At 43.6% G+C, this 25,925-nt stretch overlaps 1 protein-coding gene across 2 annotated transcripts in view; it reads right to left on the bottom strand.

The window, feature by feature from the left end:
* slc2a5 (solute carrier family 2 member 5) overlaps nt 1-25,925 on the bottom strand; it is a 60,888-nt gene that overhangs the window by 15,666 nt on the left and 19,297 nt on the right. For both annotated transcript variants that reach the window (XM_072586148.1, XM_072586147.1), the window contains 7 exons: nt 19,553-19,713; nt 15,652-15,776; nt 12,518-12,670; nt 11,471-11,596; nt 6,514-6,701; nt 1,471-1,581; nt 1,264-1,365 (listed from right to left, as the gene is read on the bottom strand). In XM_072586148.1, the coding sequence (XP_072442249.1) occupies nt 1,264-1,365; nt 1,471-1,581; nt 6,514-6,701; nt 11,471-11,596; nt 12,518-12,670; nt 15,652-15,776; nt 19,553-19,713 (966 nt within the window). The remainder of the gene's footprint in view (nt 1-1,263; nt 1,366-1,470; nt 1,582-6,513; nt 6,702-11,470; nt 11,597-12,517; nt 12,671-15,651; nt 15,777-19,552; nt 19,714-25,925) is intronic.

Below are 25,925 nucleotides of genomic sequence, written 5' to 3'. Positions count from 1 at the left end.
ACTAAAGAGGAGGAAAACAACAACAAACTGCCATAACTAAATGTCACAGTAGAGTGAACAGCCAATGGGGAACTTCAAACCAGCGTCTACAGAAAAACATATAAAATTAGCACAGAAACTATAGCATGAAAACTGCAGCTTGTCATATCAACAAATCAATGATCATCACACTTTTGTGAAATTCCCTTATGAATTAGTTTAGTAGCCTGGTGCCCCGGTCAAAACTCAAGGAAAAGAAATTTCATCCGTAATAGGTACTAACGTGCTTTTATAATATTTCAAATATTCCAATGATTTGAATCAACAAATAAATGAGTGACAATTCCTTAAAGGAACCCTTAACCAACAACACTCATGTTTATTTCTCCCTGTATTTCTCCCGTCCTGTTTCTTTCTCACTATTTCTCCACCACTATGGAGAAACCCTCTACTTCTGCCTCCTCTCTTTAGCTACTTTTCATTCTCCCCCTCCATTTTCCTCTCTCCATTTCCTTCTCTTCATTTCCTTCCCCTTGTTTCCTTCCCCTCTGTTTCCTTCCCTTCCATTGCCTCCCTCTTTGTTGCCCCCTATTGCCTCCCTCTGTTACCTGCCCCTCTGTTGCCCCACTCTCTGTTGCCCCCTGTTTCCTTCTCTCTGTTGCCCCGTTTCCTTCTCTCTGTTGTCCCCTCTCTGTTCCTTCCTCTTTGTTACGCCCTCTTTGTTTTTTTCTCTCGTTTTCCTTTTCTCTATTTCCCTCCCCGTTTCCCCCTCTCTGCTCCCCCATTTCTCCCCTCTGTTTTCCTCCCCCTCCTCTGTTTCCAGAAGGCCAAATTTCAAAGAAAACTTAACAAATTGAAAATGGAAATATTGTTTGGGGATGGGGAAAATGATACTCTCCATCCCCTGTAGTGTCCCCCAGTGGAAGATGTCAAACAATGCAATGGGACATCAGGTGCACCTTCTCCAGGGACATCTGGTGCAGACATAGCCATGGAACAGTGGCAGGCAGTTGGGTCTCATAGTGCACTCCACAGCCTCCTGCCTGGATCTGGTAATGACCACCTAGGACAGGGTCAGGAGCACACCCATCAGGAGGCTCCTCCAATTTACCTGCTCTTCTACATTATGCCAAGTAGCCAAAGATCAGAAGAAGTCTGCTTTAATTGTACAGAGGTCACAGACTCCAGAGTGGCAAACCAACAATAATCCATTATTCTGCATGTTTGTTGTTGGCTGGAATACATTTTTAAGATTTTGCACAGTGGAAGGGGTTTTGAACAAACCTGAAGGTTTAGACTCATGGTTAACACTGCGCATGAAATGCAGCAAATCGCAAATCCAACCAGGAGAAGCATCCTTCGTCCTAATGCTTCTATTATAGAAATCTGCAGAACATAATAATGTGACAGACTGAGCTCAGAAATGTGAATGTACAGCAGTAACACACAGCTCTAGAAATGCCTGTTAAAGACAACTCTATTTGGACTTACTGCTGCTATGGTCATGAACACATTAACAGCTCCTGTTCCAACGGTGACATACTGAATGTCATTTTCTTTCACCCTTGCTGATCGATATATGCTGTCAGCATAATAATAGATCTGCAAACAGAAATAGTTTCAGTAGACGAAGAGCGATTACTGATACAGATTTTCAATGTTATTATGCAATTAACTCCTGCTGTTCTTCCTGTCATTTTCAGTCTCTGGTGGAGAATTTAGATTTGGCATTGCAAGTTTTAATCACCATTTTGAAAGCTTTTCTGCACCTCTGTTGGGTAAAGAGGGAAGCAAGCCAGAGATCCTGCAGTGAGGTGACACTTATACCTCCCTCTCTGGGCCAGAAAGTGTGCTCTGGGCACAGTTTCCCCAATTAGGGTTCTGACCCTTGTTTGTAAAGGGAGGTTGAAAGGTCATACCATGTGGGAAATGGTCACTCATTGGGATGTTTCCCAGAGCAGACAATCAAGGGGAGGCAATGGCCTGGTGGTATTATTTACAATCCAGAGGCTCACATAATGTTCTGGGGACCCAGGTTCAAATCCTGCCACGGCAGGTAGTGAAATTTGAATTCAAGACTGATCTTGAATTAGGAGTGTAATGATAACAATGAAATTATTGTCATTTTTTAAAAAAACCTCATTCATGAATATTCTTCAGGCAAGGGATTCTGCCATCTTTACCAGGTGTGGGAAATTGAGATAGACAATAAATGGTGGCCTGATAAGTCACACCCATATCTCATGAATGAGTAAAAAAAATTAATGACAAAAGACTGGGGTCATCCAATTAAGGATTATAGCTTTTTTGGGGGAGGGGGCAGGAATCCAAGGCCTTTCAGCATAATAGAATCTGCCATGGAGTTACATGCAGTAGACAAAGATTAAAAATGGATTTACTCATTCTTTAAAATCTTAACATTTCTAATAAAGAATGGCTTTGCAGCATGTTCATCAGAGTGGGATTGTGGGTGCTGGTGGTGGTGGGGGAGGGGAGTTGATGTGACTAGTGGGGAGGAGTGAAATGGGGAGGGAGGAGGGAGGAGTAGTTGATGTGGGTGGGAGGGAGGAGTGAAATAGGGAGGGGTGATTGATGTGGGTGGGAGGAAGCAGTGAAATGGGGAAGGGGAGGGGAGTTGATAGTGGGGGAGCATTGGTGGTGAAGTTGGCTGTCCCAGTAGATGCTGCACCCAGACAGGAAGATAAAAGCAGTCTTCAAGTTTCATGTCTGGAAATCTAACAGCACCCTCCCCCCTCCAATTTCCCAACCCCCTCACCCTGCCTGTAGTCACTCTCTATGGGACAGTCTGCAGGCTGTCGTCCTGCTCTCAGTCTCTTACGGCTCCCAGGAGGCTGTCAGGTAAAGCCTCCTTTAATGGTTGATAATGGGCCAATGACTCTGGGGTGTCACCTTGGAATGGGGGACCCTGCACAGAGTCAGGTGGCATTAATTTGGAACCTGCTGTCCTCAGTACCATCACCAGTGGTGCTAAAAATCAGGCCTCCTCCTCAGTAGTAACCAGGGTTGGCATCTGCTGAGATTTATCTCAATAACTTAACTTTCGAGACCTTGCAGTAACCTGCAGTAAAGGGAAGGACATTATTAAACTCTTTCCAACCAGCATTATTTTAATATTCCCAATAAAAAGACACAATTTAACATCAAAAGAACCTGAAATATAAAATCTAGTTTTCACTATTACTCCCACAAAGTAGGTCGAGTGTCACATACACTGAAACATTTGCCAAATCGGGTGGCCCTGCTCATGATGTGGAAAATGGAATCTCCCGTGTATTGAAGCTTAAAGATCTCCAATTTGAAATTGAGTGAAATTTCTGCTCAAGTACTAAAGTAAGAAAATATTGCTTAAAATAATTTCAGAAACTACTGATCTATAAAAACATATTTTTCAAGTTGAATTGTAAAGATTGAGGCATAGCAATAGGATCGACTGCTTTGTATATTAAGTGAGAACGGAGTCAGTTTGGAATGTGGATTCAGGTCTAGTGGTATGGTCCATGGATCAAAGGGCAGCACCTTGCCTCTGAGTCAGAGGATATCTGTTCAAGTTCCACTTTGAGTGTAAATTTGACACCTTAGGGCAGTACCAAGAGGTAGAGATGTTGTAAGATTGAGGCCTAGGCTGCTTTCAGGTCTATGTAAGAGATAATTTCAAAAAGATTAAGGGAACTCATCATTTGCAAAATTGATACTTCAAACAAAATTACTAAAAATTCTGATAATTATCATATTGCTCTTTTTAGAAAATTGTTCTTTGTGAATTAGCTGCCATGTTTCCTAGATTCCAATACGTCCATCCTTCAAACAATTCAGTGTCACTTCAAACATTGCCTGGATGCATGTTGGGATGTTGTGAGGTTATGCATGACATCCCTCTCAAACATCCATTGTACTAGATTTTTTGTTTGTCATGGATGTGGGTGTCACTGGCAAGACCAGCATTTGTTGTCCATCCCTAGCTACCATTGGAGTGAGTAGCTTGTTGGCCATTTGAAAGAGCAGTTAAGGATGAACCAATTACTATGGGTCTGGAGTCACACATAGGCCTGACTGAGTAAGAACAGCTGATTTCTTTCCCTCAAGGACTTGAGTGAACTAGGTGGGCTTTTAAAACAATTGAGAGTTATTTTATGCTCAACATTGGCTTTCAATTCCAGATCAAATTTAATTTCTTGTTACAATCCATTTCTGACATTCAATACTGAATGAACAGAAATGCAAGAAAATTGTAGAAACATTCAACAGGTTAGTTGGCATATGGGGGGAGAGAGAAACAGAGTTAATGATCCTTCATTGCAAATTGAGGTAAGGATAGAATGTGATACGTTTTGAGAATGTGAAAGTGAAGAGAGTTGGAAGAAAAGTAAAAGGAAAGATCTTTGGTCAGGTGGAGGTCAGGAGAGGTTAAATAACAAAAAGCCAACTGGTACAAAAATCAAAGGCAGTGGTAAGAAGTGAAGAAACAAAAGACACATCATGACAGGGGGGCGTGGTTGGATAGTAGCCATCTGAATGCAAAGTGAAGGAACAAGGAAAGGAACAAGTGTAATGTGAACCAACTAAATAAAACACAAAACAAAATGGAGGCAGAAGTTAGGGTCTAAAATTGCTGAACTCGGTGTCAAGTCCAGAAGGCTGTGAAGTTGTAGAGTCAAGAGAGAAGGTGTAGGTTCTTGAGTTTGCATTGAGCTGTGATCTTACCCAGCTTGTGAAATGTCTGAAACCCCTGGCTCCTATTTCCAATACAAAATCTGTTCCTGAGCTAGGACCAAAAGGTCTGTTTCCATGTTGTACATCTCTATGACTCTATGACTCTAATCCCCCAGGCAACTGAAAATCAGCCAGAAATTTTGCAAACTTTATGCTATATTTAACCATGAAAGAAACCTCTTGCCCCAATACTCCAATGTCCAGACCACTGAATCGCTCCTCTGCAGTCCTGCCCAACACTAATACTGCCTTCATTCAATTACTGCTGAAATCTTCACAACCTGTAGACTTGACTCTTCAGTACTTATGTAAAACTCTGCTGCCCATATCCTAACTCGCACAAAGTCTTATACACACATCAACTCTCTGTTTATTAATGTACATTGGCTCCCAGTGCAGCAATTTGAAATTTTTAATCCTTTTTTCAAGTTCCACATAGTCTTGTCCCTCTTTGTTTCTCAAACATTCCCAGGAGTTAAAACTGTTTGAGACATCTGTGCCCCTCCAATCTTGGTGTCTGACTCAGTTCTGATCAGTGACTGTACCTTCAGCCCCATCGGCCTGAAACTGTGGAACTCCCTTTCTGAGTCCCTCTGCCTCCTTCCCCATCTTCTTTAAATTGTTCCTTAAAATCTCTCTCTTTAACAGAGCAACAAGTAACTCACCTCCTGACTCCCTAGAGCCTGTCCATCACCATCTACGAAGCACAAGTCAGGAATCTGAAGGAATACTTGCCTGGTAGAGTGCAACTCCAACAACACTCAAGAAGCTGGCACAATGCAGGACAAAGTAGCCCACTTGACTGGCACCCCATCTACCATGTTCAATACCCATGTCTTCCACTGCCAATGCACAGTGGCCATCTACAAGATTACTGCAGGGACTCACCCAGCCTCCTTTGCACCTTGTAGTTCTCAACCACTGCCATCCAGAAAGACAAGGATAGCAGATATAGAAGAACATCCCCACCTGAAAATTTCCTTCCAAGCTGCTTATCATCCTGAGCTGAAAATACAGTAGTCCTCCCGTACATGCAGGGAATACGTTCCAAGAACGACCGCGGATGCCCAAAATCGTGGATAGTCGCAAACCCATTCATTTCAATGAGAATTTTACCTTCCCAGCATCCCCTGGTCCCTGGTTCCAGTAGGTACACCTTCATCTCCTCCCGCACTCACCCATTGTACTCTATGCTACTCTCTCCCCACCCCTAACCCTCCTCTAGCTTATCTCTCCACGCTTCAGGCTCACTGCCTTTATTCCTGATGAAGGGCTTTTGCCCGAAACGTCGATTTCGCTGCTCGTTGGATGCTGCCTGAACTGCTGTGCTCTTCCAGCACCACTAATCCCTTTAATATGTTCCGACCACAGTAAATCGCGGGTAACTGAAACTAAGGAAAATGATTCTGCGCCATTCTTTCAGTATCTCTGGGACAAAAATCTTGAAATCCCCTCCCAAACTATGTGGTGGGGTCAACCTCCAGTACAGGAACTGTAGCATTTCAAGGAACAGTCCGCCACGACTTTCACAAGAGCAATTATAGATGGGTAATAAATAACAGCCCAGCCATCAACACCCACATCCTGTGAACGAATGATAAAAGATGAATTTGGTCTGTGCAATTATCTCATTTTAAGTGACCCAGGTCAGATCTCCACAACAATGCTCCTGCAAAGCTTGAAAGGATGTTGTGGCTCGCCAAAGGGGCTACGTCAATACAAGTTGCTATTGTACTGTAGTTACAACAAATGCAAGTTCTGTATTTTACCCAGTGCCTGCGTTGATAAGTTTGTGATACTTACTGCATTAACTCCAGACAGCTGCTGCCCCATATTTAGAACAATGATGGATACCAGTTGCCATCGCAATGACCTGAACGAGAAGAGGTTCAGTACTGACATGTGGCCTTCAGCTTTCTCTGACTGATCCTCCAAACGCATTTCTTCTATTTCATCATCCACGTCATCCCAGCCTCTTATCCGTCTCAAAGCTTGAACACAATACATGTGAACTCCGCTGTTTATTACTGTTCTGCAATTCATTGCCTTCAATTCAAGCTCTAGATTTCCTTTAAGTGGGAGCTGGGCCTGTTTCAGGGTGGTGACGCCCCACGCCTCACACTCCTCCTGTCACATTCATGCTAATCCATACCATTAGGCTTTTGTCTCTATATCATAGAGTCATACAGCACAGAAACAGACCCTGTGGTCCAAGCAGTCCATGCAGACCATGTTCCCAAACTAAACTAGTCCCATGCTTATTTATGCACGCATCTCAATGTCTTTTAAATGTTATAACTGTACCCGCATCCACCACTTCCTGTCAAAGTTCATTCCACACACGAACCACTCTGTGTAAAAATAAATTGCCCCTCATGTATTTTTAAAATCTTCCTCTTTACACCATGCCCTGTATCCACCCCATGACCTCTCAAACCCTCTGTGCCAATCTCTGCCCCTCTACCCACACCCATGGCTCTTCATAACCCCCGTGTAGTGGCGGATGGAGTTTAATTCAGATAAATGCGAGGTGCTGCATTTTGCGAAAGCAAATCTTAGCAGGACTTATACACTTAATGGTATACACTAGGGAGTGTTGCTGAACAAAGAGACCTTGGAGTGCAGTTCACAGCTCCTTGAAAGTGGAGTCGCAGGTAGATAGGATAGTTAAGAAGGTGTTTGGTATGCTTTCCTTTATTGGTCAGAGTATTGAGTACAGGAATTGGGAGGTCATGTTGCGGCTGTACAGGACATTGGTTAGGCCACTGTTGGAATATTGCGTGCAATTCTGGTCTCCTTCCTATTGGAAGGATGTTGTGAAACTTCAGAAAAGATTTACAAGGATGTTGCCAGGGTTGGAGGATCTGATCTACAGAGAGAGGCTGAACAGGCTGGGGCTGTTTTCCCTGGAGCGTCGGAGGCTGAGGGATGACCTTATAGAGGTTTACAAAATTATGAGGGGCATGGATAGGATAAATAGACAAAGTCTTTTCCCTGGGGTAGGGGAGTCCAGAACTAGAGGGCATAGGTTTAGGGTGAGAGGTGAAAGATATAAAAGAGACCTAAGGGACAACGTTTTCACACAGAGGGTGCTACGTGTATGGAATGAGCTGCCAGAGGAAGTGGTGGAGGCTGGTACAATTGCAACAGTTAAAAGGCATTTGGATGGGTATATGAATAGGAAGGGTTTGCAGGGATATGGGCCAGCTGCTGGCAGGTGGGACTAGATTGGGTTGGGATATCTGGTCGGCATGGACGGGTTGGACCGAAGGGTCTGTAACCATGCAGTACATCTCTATGACTCTATGACTCTATGTCAACAGAGATTCAGCTTGTGTCCACCCACGTCCCACTCCAGTCACCACCCTTTACCCTTACACAAATTATGATGCCTCACCTAGTTACCACCTCAAGACATTCCTGGAATAGGTTAAATTTAAGTTCTACTAGATAAAGGTCAACACTTTGCCTTACTGAAAAAAATCAATCATTAAGAACCATGTCCAATATTTACAATACTCTGACTACATAATGCCTGAACATTTCCTTCAAATGCATCTGATAACAAAGAACATTGAAATTCATTCTTTGTTCCATTTCAAAGAGTTTATATCCAGATACTGCGAACAATCTCAGTATGAAATGGAAGGCACCCCGCTGTGATGGTGGTGAAATAAGCCATGCAGCAGTGAAACCCACAGGCTCATGTCCATAGGCAGAGAGAAATAGCAACCAATGGTTTTTCAAAACACTTTAGACATTTTGCAAAATTTTAAAGGGACAGACTTTTAAGTGCCTTGACAACTCAGTTTGTAGTTATATTTGAGAGGTCTTCTTGACGTGACCTCTTAACAATTTCTTTTGACACTTTTAACTGCTCACTTTGATTGATCTGTTGACAGTTCCAATGAACTTGACAGACTTTTTACATACATTCATACCTACTTTTAACCATCCCAACTGGTCCTTTAACTGCTCCAAAAATGTCATCTGAGGGGGGGGGGGGGTGTAGGTTTGCTCGCTGAGCTGTAGGTTTGATATCCATTGATATCAAACCTACAGCTCAGCGAGCAAACCTACACCCTAAACCTGGGCTACAAACCTTCACAAACCTTGCGAATGTCATCTGACCTCCCCTCAAAATGTTCCAGGACCTTATCCAAAGGGACACATCACCTGTCTGAAAGGTGGACCCCAGTTATCCAAAGAAAGGCAAGAAGTTCAGACCTGCACCTAACGGGTCTACAGGGCACATTCTGGGGGCCACCAAAAAAAAAATCACACAGGAGTGAGGCAGAAAGCCAGCTGCCTCTGGGAGCTGTGTAGGCACAAAACTTTACCTCTATCTGTTCCTGCACCCCACAAAAACAGGAAAAACTGTGTCCGGAGGTGGGCAGAGGGACGTGGGCTGGGAGTGAGACTTGCCATTCCCAGGTTGATCAGTCAGTTTTGCCATGACTCTTAATCGTGGTGGAGATCCAGACCTTTGACGTGATTTGACACCGTCTCAGCAAGTACAAGGTGTGCAATGTCCAGATGCTGCAGTCTCTGCTCTGTTCCTCAAGATAACGGGGAATTAGTGCTCGGTGTCACTGAGTCGGTTCCAGGCTTTTACAGCCGCATAATCCTTTATCCAAAATGTTTGGGACCAGCTGGTTTTCGGAATTCAGAATTTTTGGAATTTCAGAGTAAGTGGCAGTTTGATGGTGAAATTTTTAAAAATCTTTCCGAAGAATAGACTTACTGTGAGTAAAATGGGCCCTGAAACAGAATTGAGGCCTGCCAGTGCCAGGCCACATCCCTACACGTCACATCTGAGTGACACGCATCGAGTGAGTGTGTTAACTGTTTGCATGCCAAACAACCTTGTGAATGAAAAAAAAACTTCACAAAAAAACCTTCGGACTTTGGAGCTTTTCGGATTTCGGGATTTTGGATAAAGGGTTATCTACCTGCGCTCATGCTATGCTGGCAGCTCCCTCACTTGCCAACTAAACTTTATTCCCACCTCTATTCCTGATGAAGGGCTTTTGCCCGAAACGTTGATTTTCCTGCTGCTCGGATGCTGCCTGAACTGCTGTGCTTTTCCAGCACCACTCTAATCTAGAAGCTAAACCTTACTGCTGTTATATAACACCTGAAACCAATCTCTGTAAAAGTTCAGACTGGACTTCTTTTGATGCATCGATATTTATCTATTCCAACACACTCCTGGTGACTTGCCTCCCCTGTTTCACCCTCCATAAAATTATTCCAGCTTCTGCTCCCCATATCCTGTTTCATACCAACTCCTTATCAGCCTGATTTCTGTGGTCTCTGACTTACATTGGCTCCAGCAGTGCTTCTGATGTAGCATTTGCATCTTTGCTTCAAAATCCTTCCATGGTCTCAGCCCTCCCTAACTCTGTAATCTCCGCCAGCTCTAGCAAGCCTCCTAGATGGCCATGTTCCTCCAATTCAAGGCTGTTTAGCTGCCCTGACTTTAATGGCTCCAGCACTGGGGACTGCCTTTGGTTGTCTAGGCCCCAGGGTTTGGAATTCTCTTCCTATATCTCTCTGCCTCTCTGCCCACCCATTTAAGTTGTCCTTCAAACCTATCTGGCTGACAGAAGCTTTCGATGAGAGAAAGTGAGGACTGCAGATGCTGGGGATCAGAGTCGGAAAGTGTGGTGCTGGGCGGCACGGTGGCACAGTGTTTAGCACTGCTGCCTCACAGCGCCAGAGACCTGGGTTCATTTCCCGCCTCAGGCGACTGACTGTGTGGAGTTTGCACGTTCTCCCCGTGTCTGCGTGGGTTTCCTCCGGGTGCTCCGGTTTCCTCCCACAGTCCAAAGATGTGCAGGTCAGGTGAATTGGCCATGCTAAATTGCCCGTAGTGTTAGGTAGGAGTAGATGTAGGGGTATGGGTGTGTTGCGCTTCGGCGGGGCGGTGTGGACTTGTTGGGCCGAAGGGCCTGTTTCCACACTGTAAGTAATCTAATCTAATCTAAAAGAAAAGCACAGCAGGTCGAGGAGCAGGAGAGTCAACATTTTGGGCATAAACCCTTCATCAGAAAGCTTTTGATAGCCATTCTACCCTGTCTCCTTGTGCTAAATTCTGCTTAGTAGCAAGTGGCTTTGTGTTTTTCCAAATGCTAAAGGTGCTGTAACTTGTTGCTGTTGAGTGAAAAACACAGTACTGATGCGAGTTATACTGCTGGTTGTAAGTTGTCCTTCACCAATAGAAGATAGTTCAGAGCTTTGTTTTATTTATTCATGGGATGCGGGTGCTGCTGCCTGGGCCCAACATTTACTGCCCTTAAGAAGGTGGTGGTGGTGAGCCACCTTCTTCAACCACTGCAGTCCATCTAGTGGGCCAAATGGCCTCTTACTGCAGCAAAGTGATTTTGTGCCTTGTGGTAAGTAGACTCGCAATGCATTGGGTTGGGTGTGGGTCTAGGTAGAATGCTCTTCAGGAAGGTCGGTGTGGAGGTATGGGCTGAATGGCCTGCTTCTATACCGTAGGGATTCTATGAACCTGGAGAAAGTGGAGCCAAGCCGAGTTCCGTTGAACCCCTGACTTCACACAATACTGGAGTCAAACTGGTTGAGGAATAGCCTATTTGACCAAACTCCGACACTGCTTGCCTTTATGCATCAGCTTTCGGAGTAGACTTGACTCTGGGGGTGAGCTCTCACTTTCCTATGGACCCAAGCCATTTCACATTGACTTGACTGCAGCCCCGAAACCACGGTCTAACTTATGTCCAGCCTTATTTACCTGCTTTTGCTCCAGTAAGATTGCCTTTTTGGATCAACGTGAATCTTGGACTTTCAGGGAAAAAAGGCAATAGAATGAGCTCCACAACGGCAGGGAATCCAGTGAGTGACAAAAGTAATGGCCAGCCTGAAAAGAAGATAAAGAAATGTTAAACACCTTTACCTTTTTTTTAATTTCAAAAATATACTTTATTCATAAAATATTTTGATGAGCTGTACAATTGGTCACACCATACATCCGTAAACATTCCATTTCTTGGTATACAGAGACCGAGTAATCATTCATATATACAGGTCTGTACAATTACATATTTAGCTGAGGCGTCAGCAGACCTTTACCTGTGTGGGAAAAAAGCAAATCGCTCTGCCTGCCCACCAACTGCTCACAGAAACCATTTAGCTAAAGGGAGTCTACCCATAACGCCACTGACTAGACCACACTCAGCTCAGAAACTAACAGTGAAATGACACAATACCTAAACAGTTTCCTGACTGAAGGAATACATTATCTAGATGATCTGCTAACTAGTTTTCCGACCTCACAATAGTATCACTGGCTTTCCCTATCTCCCCAGATACTCAATCCCCATAAAGCCCACGCAGACTAGGTGGCACCAAGATACCTGACAAGAATGAACACTACCCTAGGGGCCCATTGAAGCCAGGATGCTAGCCATTAGCACCCATTTCTGCAGATTAGCTAACCCTCCTGTTACAATTGTTAACTGATGGATACTGCTGGACAAGCAATTGTTTTCTATTAACTGTAATTGAAACTGCATTGTCTTGTAATTAATATGCCGCTACTGTAACCCTATAAGAACTGTCCGCATCGAAGCCCATGGAGGAGAATCCTTGACTTAACTGTGCAAATTGTCCATTTTGTATCAGTCTGGTCAATTTCTCCTTGCCACTACATTGTGAGAAATAAACCAGTGTTTGTCAATTTCACAAATCTGTGTGTGGACTCTATTTGTAATTGAACAATTTTCCAACAACCTGTTTTACAGGTAACTTGTTGAGCTGCAGGTGAATACACCCTGAGTACCTTTCTCATTAGCGAGAATGCTTCTTATTCCAAATATCTGAGCAATCAGGATGCCAGTCGTAATGAAGAGCTGGGGCATCACACCGATGGCACCTCGAAGGTTCTTTGGTGAAAGCTCGCCCAAGTACATAGGGACCACATTGGAGGAGAGACCTAGGCAGGAGTATAAGAGCAAGGGTCAATTCCCATTCAGTGAATTGTCATGAATCAGAAGTGTGCCACTGATAAAGTACAACCGGTCAGGCATCATCTGAGGAGCAGGAGAGTCGGCGTTTCGGGCATAAGCCCTTCATCAGGAATTGAAGAAGACATTCTTGATGAAGGGCTTATGCCCAAAACATCAACTCTCCTGCTCCTCGGACGCTGCCTGACCTGCTGTGCTTTTCCGGCCCCACACTTCTGACTCTCTAGCATCTGCAGTCCTCACTTTCTCCGAGTTGCCATGAATGTTCTGAACTTGGCAACAATGACCTGCATTTCCTGCAGTCAGTCAGGAACAGATCTGCGCCAGTAAATACTGGTCAAAAATTTCCATGCAATAAAAGTATTTTTTAAAAGTCCACTTCATAGCGCTGAGAAAGAATCTCAAAATGTGCAAGACTGGGTTTAAGTATTGTGGCAGCCCGTTGTTTGAAGATTTTCTTTCATGTGGCTGGTGAAGCAGATATGTTGGGTTCAACAATCCATTTAATCTCTTCAGCTGATGGAATGTGAATGGTTGTATTGGCAGTAGGAGTGAATCTCACTGCTGACAATGGTCTGACTCGGGTGGCCAGTGTCACTGAGTTCCTCATGGTCCCCCCTAGTGAAATAAGTGCTTTACATCTTCCTCAACCCATCCACAACCAGTTGAAGGTTGTCCATGTTTTCCATGTAGGTTGTAAACTCAAAACTTCAACAGTTACAGAGGAACCTCGATTATCCAAAGGACAGGGGCGGGCAGTATTTCGTTTGGTTAATTGAATTCCAGATAATCAAATGCCGGATAACATAGTTTAGCCGAGCGGCAGGACTTTGCCAGATAATCTGATACTCGGATAATTGAAGGCCAGATGATCGAGGTCCCTCTGGATCAGGGCATGGTGGGTGATGTTTGCAGTGAACCTGGACGTGTGCCTTCAACAAGGGACTTGTGGGGGCGGGGGGCATTGTTGTCAGTTTGGAGGGTCCTTAGATGATAATAAGCACAAGTGGATTGGAAAATTGCCAATGCCACACCTGGCTTTATGATGTGGAGGTGCTGGTGTTGGACTGAGGTGTACAAAGTCGGAAGTCACATGACACCAGGTTATAGTCCAACAGGTTTACTTGAAATCACAAGCTTTCGGAGTGCTGCTCCTTCATCAGACATCATGTGACTTCTGACTTTGTCCATCTCTATTCCAATAGGGAGGCAGGCAACTATAGGCCAATTAGCCTGACATCAACTTTTGGAAAAGTATTGGAATCAATTATCGAAGAAGTCAGAGCAATATATTTGGAACATCATTAATCTAATCAAGCAGCATCAACATGGCTTCATGAAAGGGAAATCACCTCTCACTAATTTATCAGAACATTTTGAGGTCTCATCCAGAATAGATAGAGGGGAACCAGTAGATGTGTTGCATTTGGAATTCCAGAAGATGTTTCACAAGTTACTTCACAAAAGGGTGAAGCCATAAGCCCATAAACACATAAGGTGTTGGGTATAGTATATCGGCATGGTTAGAGAATTTGTTAATGGGTAGGAAACAGAGAGCGGGGAATAAGAAGTTCTTTATCAGTCGTGTTCCACAGAGATCAGTGCTGGAACCGCAACTGTTTACAGTATACATTAATGATTTGGAGGAAGCAAGTGAATGCATTGAGGCTAAATTTGCAGATGACACATTAATAGGTGGAAAGGCAGGTATACAAACAGCTTACAGAGAGATATTGATAGGTTAAGTAAGTTGGCAAATGGAGTATAATGTGGGAGAGTGTGAGTTGTTCATTTTGGAAGAAAGAACAAAAGAGCAAAAAACTATTTAAATGGAGCAAAACTGCAGCAAACTGCAACCCAAAGCGACTTGGTGGGACTGTGCACAAAACATAGAAAGCTAGCAGTCAGGTGCAGCAGGTAATCAGGGAGGCTAATGGTATATTAGTCCTTATTTCAAGGGGGTGGGGTGGAGTATAACAGCACGGTAATCTTACTGCAACTGTACAAGGTGCTGGGAATACCACATCGGAGTATTAAGATTGAAATGAGGAGGAATTTGTTCTCCCTGCCACAGACAGCTGTGGGGTCAGAGTCCTTGTATATATTTAAGGTTGAAATAGATCGATTTTTGATCATTAGGAGAATCAAGGGTATGAGGAAAATGTAGGGAGGTGGAAATAAGAAATCTCAGATCAGCCAGGATCCCATTGAATGATAGAGCAGGTTCAGAGGCCGAATGTCCCACACCTGTTCCTACTTTTTATGGTCTTATGGTCTGATCAAGAATAGTGCCAGAATTCTGTGTACTTGGACCCTGAAATTAACCTGCAATGCCTTGGACAAAAACAGCTACAGCCTTGAGTTACCTTCAATGTTTATCGCACTACTTTGGAAAAGAGAATGCGATTGATGGATTGTTCGTTCTGTAAATATGTCCTTTGTGTCAAACACCAATAACTCCTGACAAACTTGCACGAGACACTGGGGAAGCATTGGAACTAACGATAACTATCCTGCTCCCATTAGCTCTGGGCAGTGTAGTGTAGTGGTTAATTACCCTGCACTTGTGAGTTTAAATGCTGTGAAATTGAATTCCATAAAGCTGATTATTTGTGGCTAAGCTGCTGTATTGGTGTAGAAAGCCAAGTGGTTCATAAATATTCTGTGGTTTGGAGTTACATAGTCATCTTGTGTAACATAGAATAATGTTTTGCATGGCAGTACTAAACAGCTGTGAAAACTGAACCCTATAGTTGTACTGTTCAAATCTGTATCACCCAGGTCATGCTTTAAGGAATTAATATCACTAAATCACAGCCATGTCATAACCCAATAAAGACTAATCGATCTGAAGCATGAAATATGTTCATGTATTGCTGATCAAATTAAAACCAAACAGTCTCTCACTCAGGGACTTCAGGTTTCACTCACTTCAGCTGACTTCACATACCTGCACAGATTCCAATCATAATTCTCGCAAATATTATTATTTCAAAAGACTTTGCTGCTTTACTTGTTCCCATCAGTATCGCTGGCACAATGGAGAATATATTGTTGAATAACAAAGTGCCCTTTCTGAAATATTTCACAGAAAATAGGTTGTGTTAAAATTTGAAGAGGCGCTGAGTGAACTACATGAATAGCACCAAATACAGAGTCTCAAAATATGACATAGCGCTGCATAACATTAATTTCCTTCTCCTTTCCTTATACCTTTCAATTTAACTCCCACATGGATGATCTTTTCCTTTTCATTTTCTCACCTCTACTCCGATGACATGGTCACTGAAGTAGGCCTCAAGTAAGACTATAAAGCAAAGGAGCAGAAATATGTCATTCAGCCCATTGAGTCTGCTCCTTCATTCAGTGAGATCATGGCTGATCAGATAATCCTCAACTCGATTTTCCCTGCCTTTTCTCTACTATTCTTGATTTCTTTACCGATTAACAAACTGTCCACATTGGCCTTGAAGATACAAAATGACTCAGCCTGAACCTAGGCATTCAGGTATATAACTCTTTGAAGTTTGCTCACAGATGGACAGGGAGGTTAAGATTAGATTAGATTACTTACAGTGTGGAAACAGGCCCTAGGGCCCAACAAGTCCACACCGACCCGCAACCCACCCAGACCCATTCCCCAACATTTACCCCTTCACCTAACACTTCAGGCAATTTAGCATGGCCAATTCCCCTAACCTACACCTTTTTGGACTGTGGAAGGAAACCGGAGCATCCGGAGGGTGCCCACGCAGACATGGGGAGAACATGCAAACTCCACACATACAGTCGCCTGAGGCTGGAATTGAACCCGGGTCTCTGGCACTGTGAGGCAGCAATGCTAACCACTGAGCCACTGTGCCACCCAAAGAAGGCAATTAGCACCCTTGCCTTCATTGCACAGACCTTTCAGTGTAGGGCTGGGGACATTATTTTGAAGCTGTACATGACATTGGTGAGGCCTCTTCTGGAATACTGTCTCCAGTTCGAGTCTCCCTGTTATAGGAAGGATATTATTAAGCTGCAGTTGGTTCAGAAGAGATTTATCAGGATCTTGGCGGGAATGGAAGTTTTAAATTATAAGGAGAGGCTGGGACTTTTTTTCACTGGAGCGCAGGAGGTTGAGGGATGGTTTTATAGAACTTTATAAAATCACGAGGGGCATAGATAAGGTGAATGGCAGATGTCTTTTCCCTAGAGTGCGGTATTTCGAGACTAAGATCCGTATTTTTACGATGAAAGGAGAAACATTTAAAAAAGACATGAGGGGCAATTTTTTTTACATAGTGAATAGTTTGTTTGTGGAATGAACTGCCAGAGGAAGTGGTGGATGTTGGTTCAGTTCCAACGTTTGAAAGATATTTAAAGAAATGTTTGGAGGGATATGGTCCAAGTACAGGCAGGTGGGGCTAGTTTAGTTTGGGATTATGGTCGGCATGGACTGGTTGGACCGAAGGGTCTGTTTCCGTGCTCTTGACTCTATGACTTTACAGCCCTCTGTGACAAAGACTTCCACAGATTCACTATCCCCTGAGAGCAGAAATTTCTTCTCATCTCTGTGGCATGGTGGCTCAGTGGTTAGCACTATTGCCTCACAGCAACCCTCAGTGTGGAGTTTGCACATTCTCCGTGTCTGCGTGGGTTTCCTCCAGGTGCTCCGGTTTCCTCCCTAGTCCAAAGATGTGCAGGTTAGGTGAATTGGCCATAGTGTTAGGTGCGTTAGCCAGGTAAACGTAAGGGTATGGGTCTGGGTGGGTTGCTCTTCGGAGGGTCGGTGTGGACTTGTTGGGCCGAAGGGTCTGTTTCCACTCGGTAGGGAATCTAATGTAATCTAATCTTTAATTTACTTACTCTGTGGTCCCAGGCTATCCCATAAGACGATACAACCTCTTGGTGTCTGCCCCCATGTCAAGCCCTTGAAAAATGTTATATATGTCAACAAAGGCTCTTCTCATTCTTCTAAACTTCAGTTAATGCAAATATAAACAACACAACATCTCGTCATAGGAAAATCCTTCTGTTCTCGAAACCTTCTCCAGACTGTCTCCTATTCCATCTTTTTTTAAAAATCGGGGGCCAAAAGTACACATCAGAAACTTGTATAGTTTTAGCATGGATTCCCTATTTCCATAGTCCATTCTCTTTGGAACAAAGGCCTACAGTTCATTTGCCTCCCCTATTTTCCCTAAACTTATGATACAAACACAAGACACCCCCTAATACCTCTGTGCTGCAGTCTCTTTCCATTTAACTAATATTCAACTCTTCTATTCTTCTGCCAAAATGCATGCCTCACATTATAGCCCATGTGCCATGGTTCTGCCCACTCACCTAACCTGTCTATACTTCTCTCCAGACTCCCTGCCATTTTCACCTCTTGCCTTGCCACCTTTATTTCTGTCCTCTGTAAACCTGTCTATAGTATATTCATTCTCTCAACAAAGTCATTCATTTTGATTGTAGTAACTGGGGACTCAGCAATGATCCCTGTGGCACTCCACGAGTTAAAGGTTGCATCCTGAAAATGGCGCCTTTATTTCAACTCTCTGTCTGCTACTAGTTATCCATTCCCATCCATTGTAATATACCATTACCAGCCTCATGGGCTGTTATTTTATTAAGTAGCCTTGTGTGTGATACCTTACTGAATGCCTTTTGGAAATCCAAATATATTACATGTTCAAGATCCCCTGTATTTACCCTAGTCGTTACCACTTCAAAGAATTCTAATAAATTTCTCAGGTAGAATTTCCCCTTCATGCTACCATGCTGAGTCTGTTTGATTATACTAAGTACTTCTAAATGCTTTGCTATTGTATCCTTTATATCAAACTTCAACATTTTCCCAATGATAAATGTTAAGCTAACTGACCTCTAGTCACCTGGGTTTTGTTTCCCTTACTTTCAGCAATCATTGCTGAATTTGACTTTGGCCTTTAAAAAATAGTTCATGGGATGTGATCATCATTGACTAGGCCAGCGTTCCTGACTACTGTTCAGAAGGTGTTGGTGAGCTACGTTTTCAAACCGCTGTAATCTAAAGATGATGAATCCAATTGTAGGACATTATTTTTGGTTTCCGCTCAGATCTGGAACAAGTGTGGCAGAATAGTGCCTCTTCTTTTTCAAAACATTGAAACATTATTGCTTCCTGATAATTGGCAGCTGATTCTCTCTCCAGAACCAGTAGTGATTGTTTTATAGCTGCAAGCTATTAATGTTGGAATCATCAACTGTGATTGAATTAAAAACCACCTCATGAAATTCATTCATTAAATTCACCAATTCCATGGTCTAAACAGAGATTTACACTTGGACACAGCGTTGTGAAGTATCTCAAGATTACAACATTATTCAGGGCACATAACATAGAACCGCTACTGTGTGGAAATAGGCCATTCAGCCCATCAAATCCCCACCAACCCTCCAAAGAGCAGCCCACCTAGATCCATCCCTTTGCTATCTCTGTAACCCTGCAATTCCCATGAATGATCTACCTAACCCCCCTCCCTGGGCACTATGGGCAATTTAGCAAGGCCAACCCACCTAACCTGCACAACTTTGGACTTTGGTAGGAAACTAGAGCACCAAGAGGAAACTTATGCAGTCACAGGGAGAATGTGCATATGGACAGTTACCCAATGGTGGAACCGAACTCAGGTCCTTGAGGCTGTGAAGTAGGAATGCTAATGTTTGAGCCACCATGCCAGCCCCATAGCAGGGACTGGTCAGTCCGCAATTATATGGTTCAGTGTGTCATCTTGAATCTACCTGTATTCAGATGACTGCTTTGTAAACACTTTGAGCCATTAAATATTCCTTATGTGGTGTGCTGACCTCTCATTGCTCACCTGCCCAATGTATTTACCAGTGGGGCAACCATAAGGGATCCAAAAAACCCTCCAAGTGGATACATGGAGACGGTGAGAGACCACAACACAGTTTGAAAGCTATTATCCATGTATGTCCCATATCGATCAAAGTAAGACTGGTTGTAAAACTGTTGCATGTACTGTAAGACATAAAACATTAAGTAAAGTTCCAACAATGTACAACATTTAACTCTATAATTGCAGGTCTGATTTAATTACTGTTAACTACATAGTGCTTCCAAATAAATTTTCAGTTGAGGAACATTTTTTCCTACTCTTGCAGTATGCAATGGTGATAAGAAACGCATCATCAGAACAGAATCAAGGCAACTTGCAGCCATGGTAGGTAGCTTTGCAGTTTATTCTCAGGAAAGAAAGAATTTGCATTTAGGGGCTTTCTTTCAGATGTTTTGGATGTTTCAAAGTGCTTTGCACCCAATAAATTACTTCAGAATTTTAATCACTGGGGTTCTAAAAGGAGATAAGTTCCACACAATGTAAAGACCATATCTTTTTAAAAATATTTTTGATTTGGGCTGAAATGAGAAAACAGCTGTTTTTAAAACTCAGGTGTGTTGAAGGATTGCCACATTTTAAAAAGCAAGTTACCTGACCCTCATTGTAATTGCTGTTTACACAGCTGCTGGCTCAAGCAGTGGGGGTGGGAAGGGGAAGGTTTGCAGGAGAATTGAAGTCAAGGGCGGGTATACATGGAGTTTTGGTAGGGAACAAATAGCTGATTGCTCCATAGATTAGTGACCAGTTATTAATGATGAAGGCCTTTTGCCCACTAACAGTTATGTGCTCAGCTTCCAGGCAGCCTAACAATTTGGGGGTGTGAATGTTGGAGGGAAGCCAGTAAATCTCCCCAAAGGAGGAGCCATGTCTTCTCTCTGCACGAGAAAACACCTTAAGCCTGAGGAATGTCAGCTTGTTATTCCATCAGCTGTTTCTATCAACTGTGCCTCTTAACCAGGAAGCCAGACACTATTATGAGCAGAAACCAGTCACCCTGAGCTTTCTGCAAGCAAATGAAAGGATCTGGAGAAGGAGAATTAAGGAGCAACGCAGCGTAACAAGCCATCTCAGCAAACCATGTAAACAGGAACCTGCCTTCCCGGTCTTTTCTTCTATTTGTGTCTTTCTTGTCTGTGTCTATCTGTGTGTGTGTGAGAGAGTGTGTGTGTGTGTGTGTGTGTGTGTGTGTGTGTGTGTATGTGTGTGTGTGTGCGTGCGTGTGAGAATGTCTGTGTGTGTGAGAATGTAGGTGTGTGAGGATGTGTGTGTGAGTGACAGTGAGTGTGTGTGTGAGAAAGTGTGTGCGTGAGTGTGAGATGTGAGAGTGAGTGAGTGTGAGTGTGTGTGTGTCTGAGAGTGTGTGTGTGAGAGTGACTGAGTGAGTGTGATGGTGTGCATGTGAGTGAGTGTGTGATAGTGTGCGCGTGCGTGTGAGTGTGCGCGTGAGAGAGTGTGCGTGAGAGTGTGTGTGTGTGGGAGAGAGTGTGTGTGTGAGAGAGAGTGTGTGTGTGAGAGAGAGAGTGTGTGTGAAAGAGAGTGTGAGAGAGAGTGTGTGAGTGTGTGAGAGTGCATGTGAGTGTGAGAGTGCGTGTGAGAGTGTGTGCGTGTGCACATGAGTGTGTATGTGAGAGAGAGACTGTGAGTATGTGTGAGTGCGAGTGTGTGCGTGAGGGTGTGAGAGAGTGAGTGTGAGAAAGAGTGTGAGAATGTGAGTGTGTGTGCGAATGTGAGGGTGTGAGAGAGTGTGAGAGTGTGAGACTGTGAGAGTGTGTGAGAGTGTGTGAGTGAGTGAAAGTGAGTGAAAGTGAGTGAGAGTAAGTGAGAGTGACTGAATGTGTGTGACAATGTGTCTGTGAGTGTGAGGGTGTGCGTGTGAGAGAGTGTGTGTGTACATGAGTGTGTGTGTGAAAGTAAGTGTGCGTGCGTGAGTGTGTGAGAGTGTATGAGAGAGTGTGTGTGTGAGAGAGCGTGAGAGTGTGCGTAAGTGTGTGTATGAGTGTGTGCGTGCATGTGTGTGTGAGGGAGTGTAAGTATGTGAGAGTGTGTGAGAGAGTGTGAGAGAGAGTGAGAGTGTGAGAGTGTGAGAGTGTGTGAGAGTGTGAGTGTGCGTGTGTGTGCGTGAGTGACTGTGTGTGCGAGTGAGTGAGTGTGAGTGTGTGAGAATGTGTGTGAGAGTGTGTGTGAGAGAGAGTGTGTGTGTGAGTGTGTGAGTCTGAGCATATGTGTAAGAGAGAGTGTGTGGAAGTGAGTGAGTGTGTAAGAGAGTGTGAGTGTGTGAGAGAGTGTGAGAGTGTGCAAAGTGTGTGTATGAGTGTGTGCATGCGTGAGTGAGTGTGTGTGAGAGAGTGTAAGTATGTGTGTGTGAGAGCGTGCGAATGTGTGTGTGTGCGAGCGTGAGAATGTGTGTGTGTCCGTACAGGAGAATGTGTGAGAGAGTGTGAGAATGTGTGAGAGAGTGAGAGAGAATATGAGAGTGTGTGAGTGTGTAAGAGTGTGTAAGTATGTGTAAGTGTGTGAAAGTGTGTGTAAGAGTATGCATGTGTGCGTGTGCGCGTGAGTGAGTGAGTGTGAGAGTGTGAGAATGTGTGTGAGAATGTGTGTGAGAGTGTGTGAGAGTGTGAGAGTGTGTGTGTGAGTGCGTGAGTCTGAGCATGTGTGTAAGAGAGTGTGTGTATGTGTGTGTGTGAGAGAGTGAGTGTGAGAGAGTGTGTGTGTAAGTGAGCAAGTGTGCATCTGTGCATGTGTGAGAGTGAGTGAGTGAGTGTGCGTGTGTGAGAGTGTATGTGTGTGCATGCCTGCGTGTGTGTGTGTGAGAGAGTGTGAGTGAATATGTGTGTGAGAGTGAGAGTGTGTGTGATTGTGTGTGCCCGTCTGTTTGTACATTTACCTGTATGTCTGTCTGTCTGGGTGTGCCTGTGTGTGTGTCTCTGCATGTGCATGTGTGCACGTGATTGTGCGCTATATTGTGCATGTGACTGTGCACGTGTGTGATTGTGTGCCTGTGTGTTTGCATGCGTGCGTGTGCATGGTTGTGTGTGCACATGTGTGTGGTTGTGTGCGTGCGTGATTGTGTGCATGTGTGATTGTGTGTGCACGTGTGTGATCATGTGTGCGTGCGCATGTGTGTGATTGTGTGTGCGTGTGATCATGTGTGTGATTATGTGTCTGCTTGTTTGATTATGTGCGCATGTTTGATTATGTGTGTGTGATCATGTGTGCGTGTGCATGTGTGCTTGCGTGTGAGTGATTGTGTGCGTGTGTGCACGTGAGCATGTATTTGTGCGAGAAGGATTTTATCAAGGAATTTTTATGAGTCGAGTTACATATTGATAAATCAAAATTGTTTACCTGTCTCTAGAATCTATTGATTTGTAAAGAATAGTAATTCTTGTTCAGCACAGAGACCTGGCCTGTGTTTTCTGTCAACTTGGGTCGAAAAGACGGATACATTTTTGCACAGTTTTATAAAATCATTAATTTTTGTGATGACCCTGGGACTTGATTTCCAGCACTACCCAACTGAGACACATTTCAGTTCAACACAAATAAACTAAGCAGTCGGATAATAAGTTTAATTAGAATGGTTGAGGGAGAAATATTGGCTAGGGCACTGGGCAAAAAAAAATCCCTGTTCTTCATCAAACGGCATTTTGAATGGACTAAGAGTTTTACTCTCATCAGAAGCATGGCATCCCCCATAATGGAGAATAATCCTTGCACTGATGGCTTAATGCAATTATACATCCAAGTTGTGGAGTGGGGTTTAAATTGACCACCTTCCATTTCACAAGCAAATGTTGTCCCAATATTATTCACAGACTGTCATTCTATTTAGGGTGTGCCTCATCAGTAAGTAGGATTCAGGTGTCATAAGTGACCGTATTCTCTCTTTCAACACCTTCCACACAACTGATTCATCTTGAAATAAATGTGGAACACTCCCACTCAATGCATATTAGAATTATAAAATTTTAGTTGTCATTACTCCTTACTATAATCATGTAGCATTACCAAAATAATAATTTCACAAAATGTGCACTGCGTCTCAAGTAGCTAACCTAAGCAAGAGATTGTTTCACTAACTGGAAGTCTCATTAAGCAGTTCACTGATTTTTACAATATCATTTGCTGTAACATATCATTTACTGCAAGTTTTGAGGGGATGGGCTCCTTGGGAAATATATAGGTGTGTGATGATGAACAGTATTTTTCAGTTCAGTTATCTTAATATTCTTGAGTGAATTGAATCTCTTGCACTGGGTTATTCTGAGGCAAACATTTGGCCTCAGTCTTGCTGTTAGCTACAAGCAGCAGAATTGGATGATACCAGATGATAGATTCATAATTGGGTCACACAGGTTTCATTTACTAACTCTCCCAGTTTGTAATTACATGATTGTGTTCATTAGTGAGATTAATTTCTGCAAGTTTAAGCCAACATTTGCAACAATTTATTTATCCATTAAGTTTTGGCTTTTATCAAAATAGCGGAAAAAAGATTGAGACTAGAGAATGCAGTTCCATAAAATGGGCCCTTTATTAGGTGAGATAGCACTGAAGTCTCAGTAGAAGATGTTAGCCATTTATCCAGAAAACTCTGGCTTCATCGAAAGCACAAGTAACTAGAACTGGAGCTTCCTGTGGAGTGCAACACATTACCTAATGGAGAATGACTGCAGAACTCTCAGGTGGAGAAAAAACAAAGTGTTCTTAATGCATAAAGTTAAAAATCACACAACACCAGGTTATAGTCCAACAGGTTTATTTGGAAGCACTAGCTTTTGGAGCGCTGCCCCTTCATCAGGTGATTGTGGAGACTAAGATTGTAAGACACAGAATTTATAGCAAATTATTCTCCACAACCACCTGATGAAGGAGCAGCGCTCCGAAAGCTAGTGCTACCAAATAAACCTGTTGGACCATAACCTGGTGCTGTGTGATTTTTAACTTTGTCCGCCCCAGTCCAACATCGGTGTCTCCAAATCATTCTTAATGCATGAGTCACTAAAGGATAACATGCAAATGCAGCAAGTAACTAAGGCGGCTGATGGAATGCTATCTTTTGCTTGAGAGGGACTGAACGTAAAAGTAAGGATATTGTGCTTCAGTGATATAGGGAATTGGTGAGACCACATCTCCAATACTGTAGACTGTCTAGGTTTCCATTACTGGGGAAGTATATAAATTTGTCAAAATTAGAGTGGTGTTGGAAAAGCACAGCAGGTCAGGCAGCATCCGAGGAGCAGGAAAATCGACGTTTTGGGCAGAAGCCTTTCATCAGAAATGTGTCAAAGGCAGCTCAAAGAATGTTTACTAGATTGCTGTCTGGATTGAACAGGTTGTTTTATGAGGAAAGGTTATACAATCAACAAACTCAATCAGTGAGATTTCTGGTCGTCCGGAGCAGGGGAGGCTCCTGGTTTTTGGTGACTCAGGGGCAGCAGTGGAGGAGCAGTTCCTGGCTGTGGGGTGAGTGTGGACCCAGCATCAGCGGCCCATCAGTGAGGTGGCTCCCATGATGAAGCCATGGCACCTATAGAGTGACGGCTTTCTTTCTCAGGTACACTTTCCACTGGAGTTCAGAAAAGGGAGGGGTGACGTGAAGTATATACCATCCTGAAAGGTGGTGACAAGACCAAGGTGGATAATATATGCTTCCTTCTGCAGGTGAGTCCAGAACAATTAAAGAATGAATGATGATTGATTGGCACTCGTACTCAATATTGAACAGCACAGTAAGATACGGTGAAAAGCTTCAACTGTCATCACAATCCAGCCCCACTTTAATAATTTAAGAATAAAGGGATGAAGCTGAAAGAGACCATCTTCATTGCACCGTCTCTACCATGAGCCCTGAGCCTGCTGACTGACCACACTGACATTGATGCACCAAGGTCAGAGCCATCACTCTACAGGCGCCGTGGCTTTATCACAGGAGCTACCTCATTGATGGGCCGCTGATGCTGGGTCAGCACTCACCCCGCAGCCAGAAACTGCACCTCCAACTCCGCCGCTGCCCCCGAGTCACCAAAAACCAGGCTGACCAGAAATCTCACCAGTGATTCTATAACGTTTTTACATTGAGAGGAGGGTGGAAGTGAGAAAAGGAAAAAAAAAATAACCCATGATGGTACTGGGGCAGAGAAGCACTCAGGAAATAAATGTGGAGTCCAAAAAGGTTAAGCAATATACAGGGAAAGACTGAGCCCACTGGTGCAGTGACCAGGAAACCAGCACAGACTGAACATTTTTCTCATCTTACATTGCTCGCTGAAGGCCACTGAACAATCCTTGGAAGGAGTAAAGCATGAGGGATACAAATGCACTAATAACT

Source organism: Chiloscyllium punctatum, chromosome 16 (genome assembly GCF_047496795.1).
Source record: "Chiloscyllium punctatum isolate Juve2018m chromosome 16, sChiPun1.3, whole genome shotgun sequence".
Classification (NCBI taxonomy): domain Eukaryota; kingdom Metazoa; phylum Chordata; class Chondrichthyes; order Orectolobiformes; family Hemiscylliidae; genus Chiloscyllium; species Chiloscyllium punctatum.
Note: the sequence above shows the minus strand (reverse complement) of the source record. Positions and strands in the feature narration are given on the sequence as shown.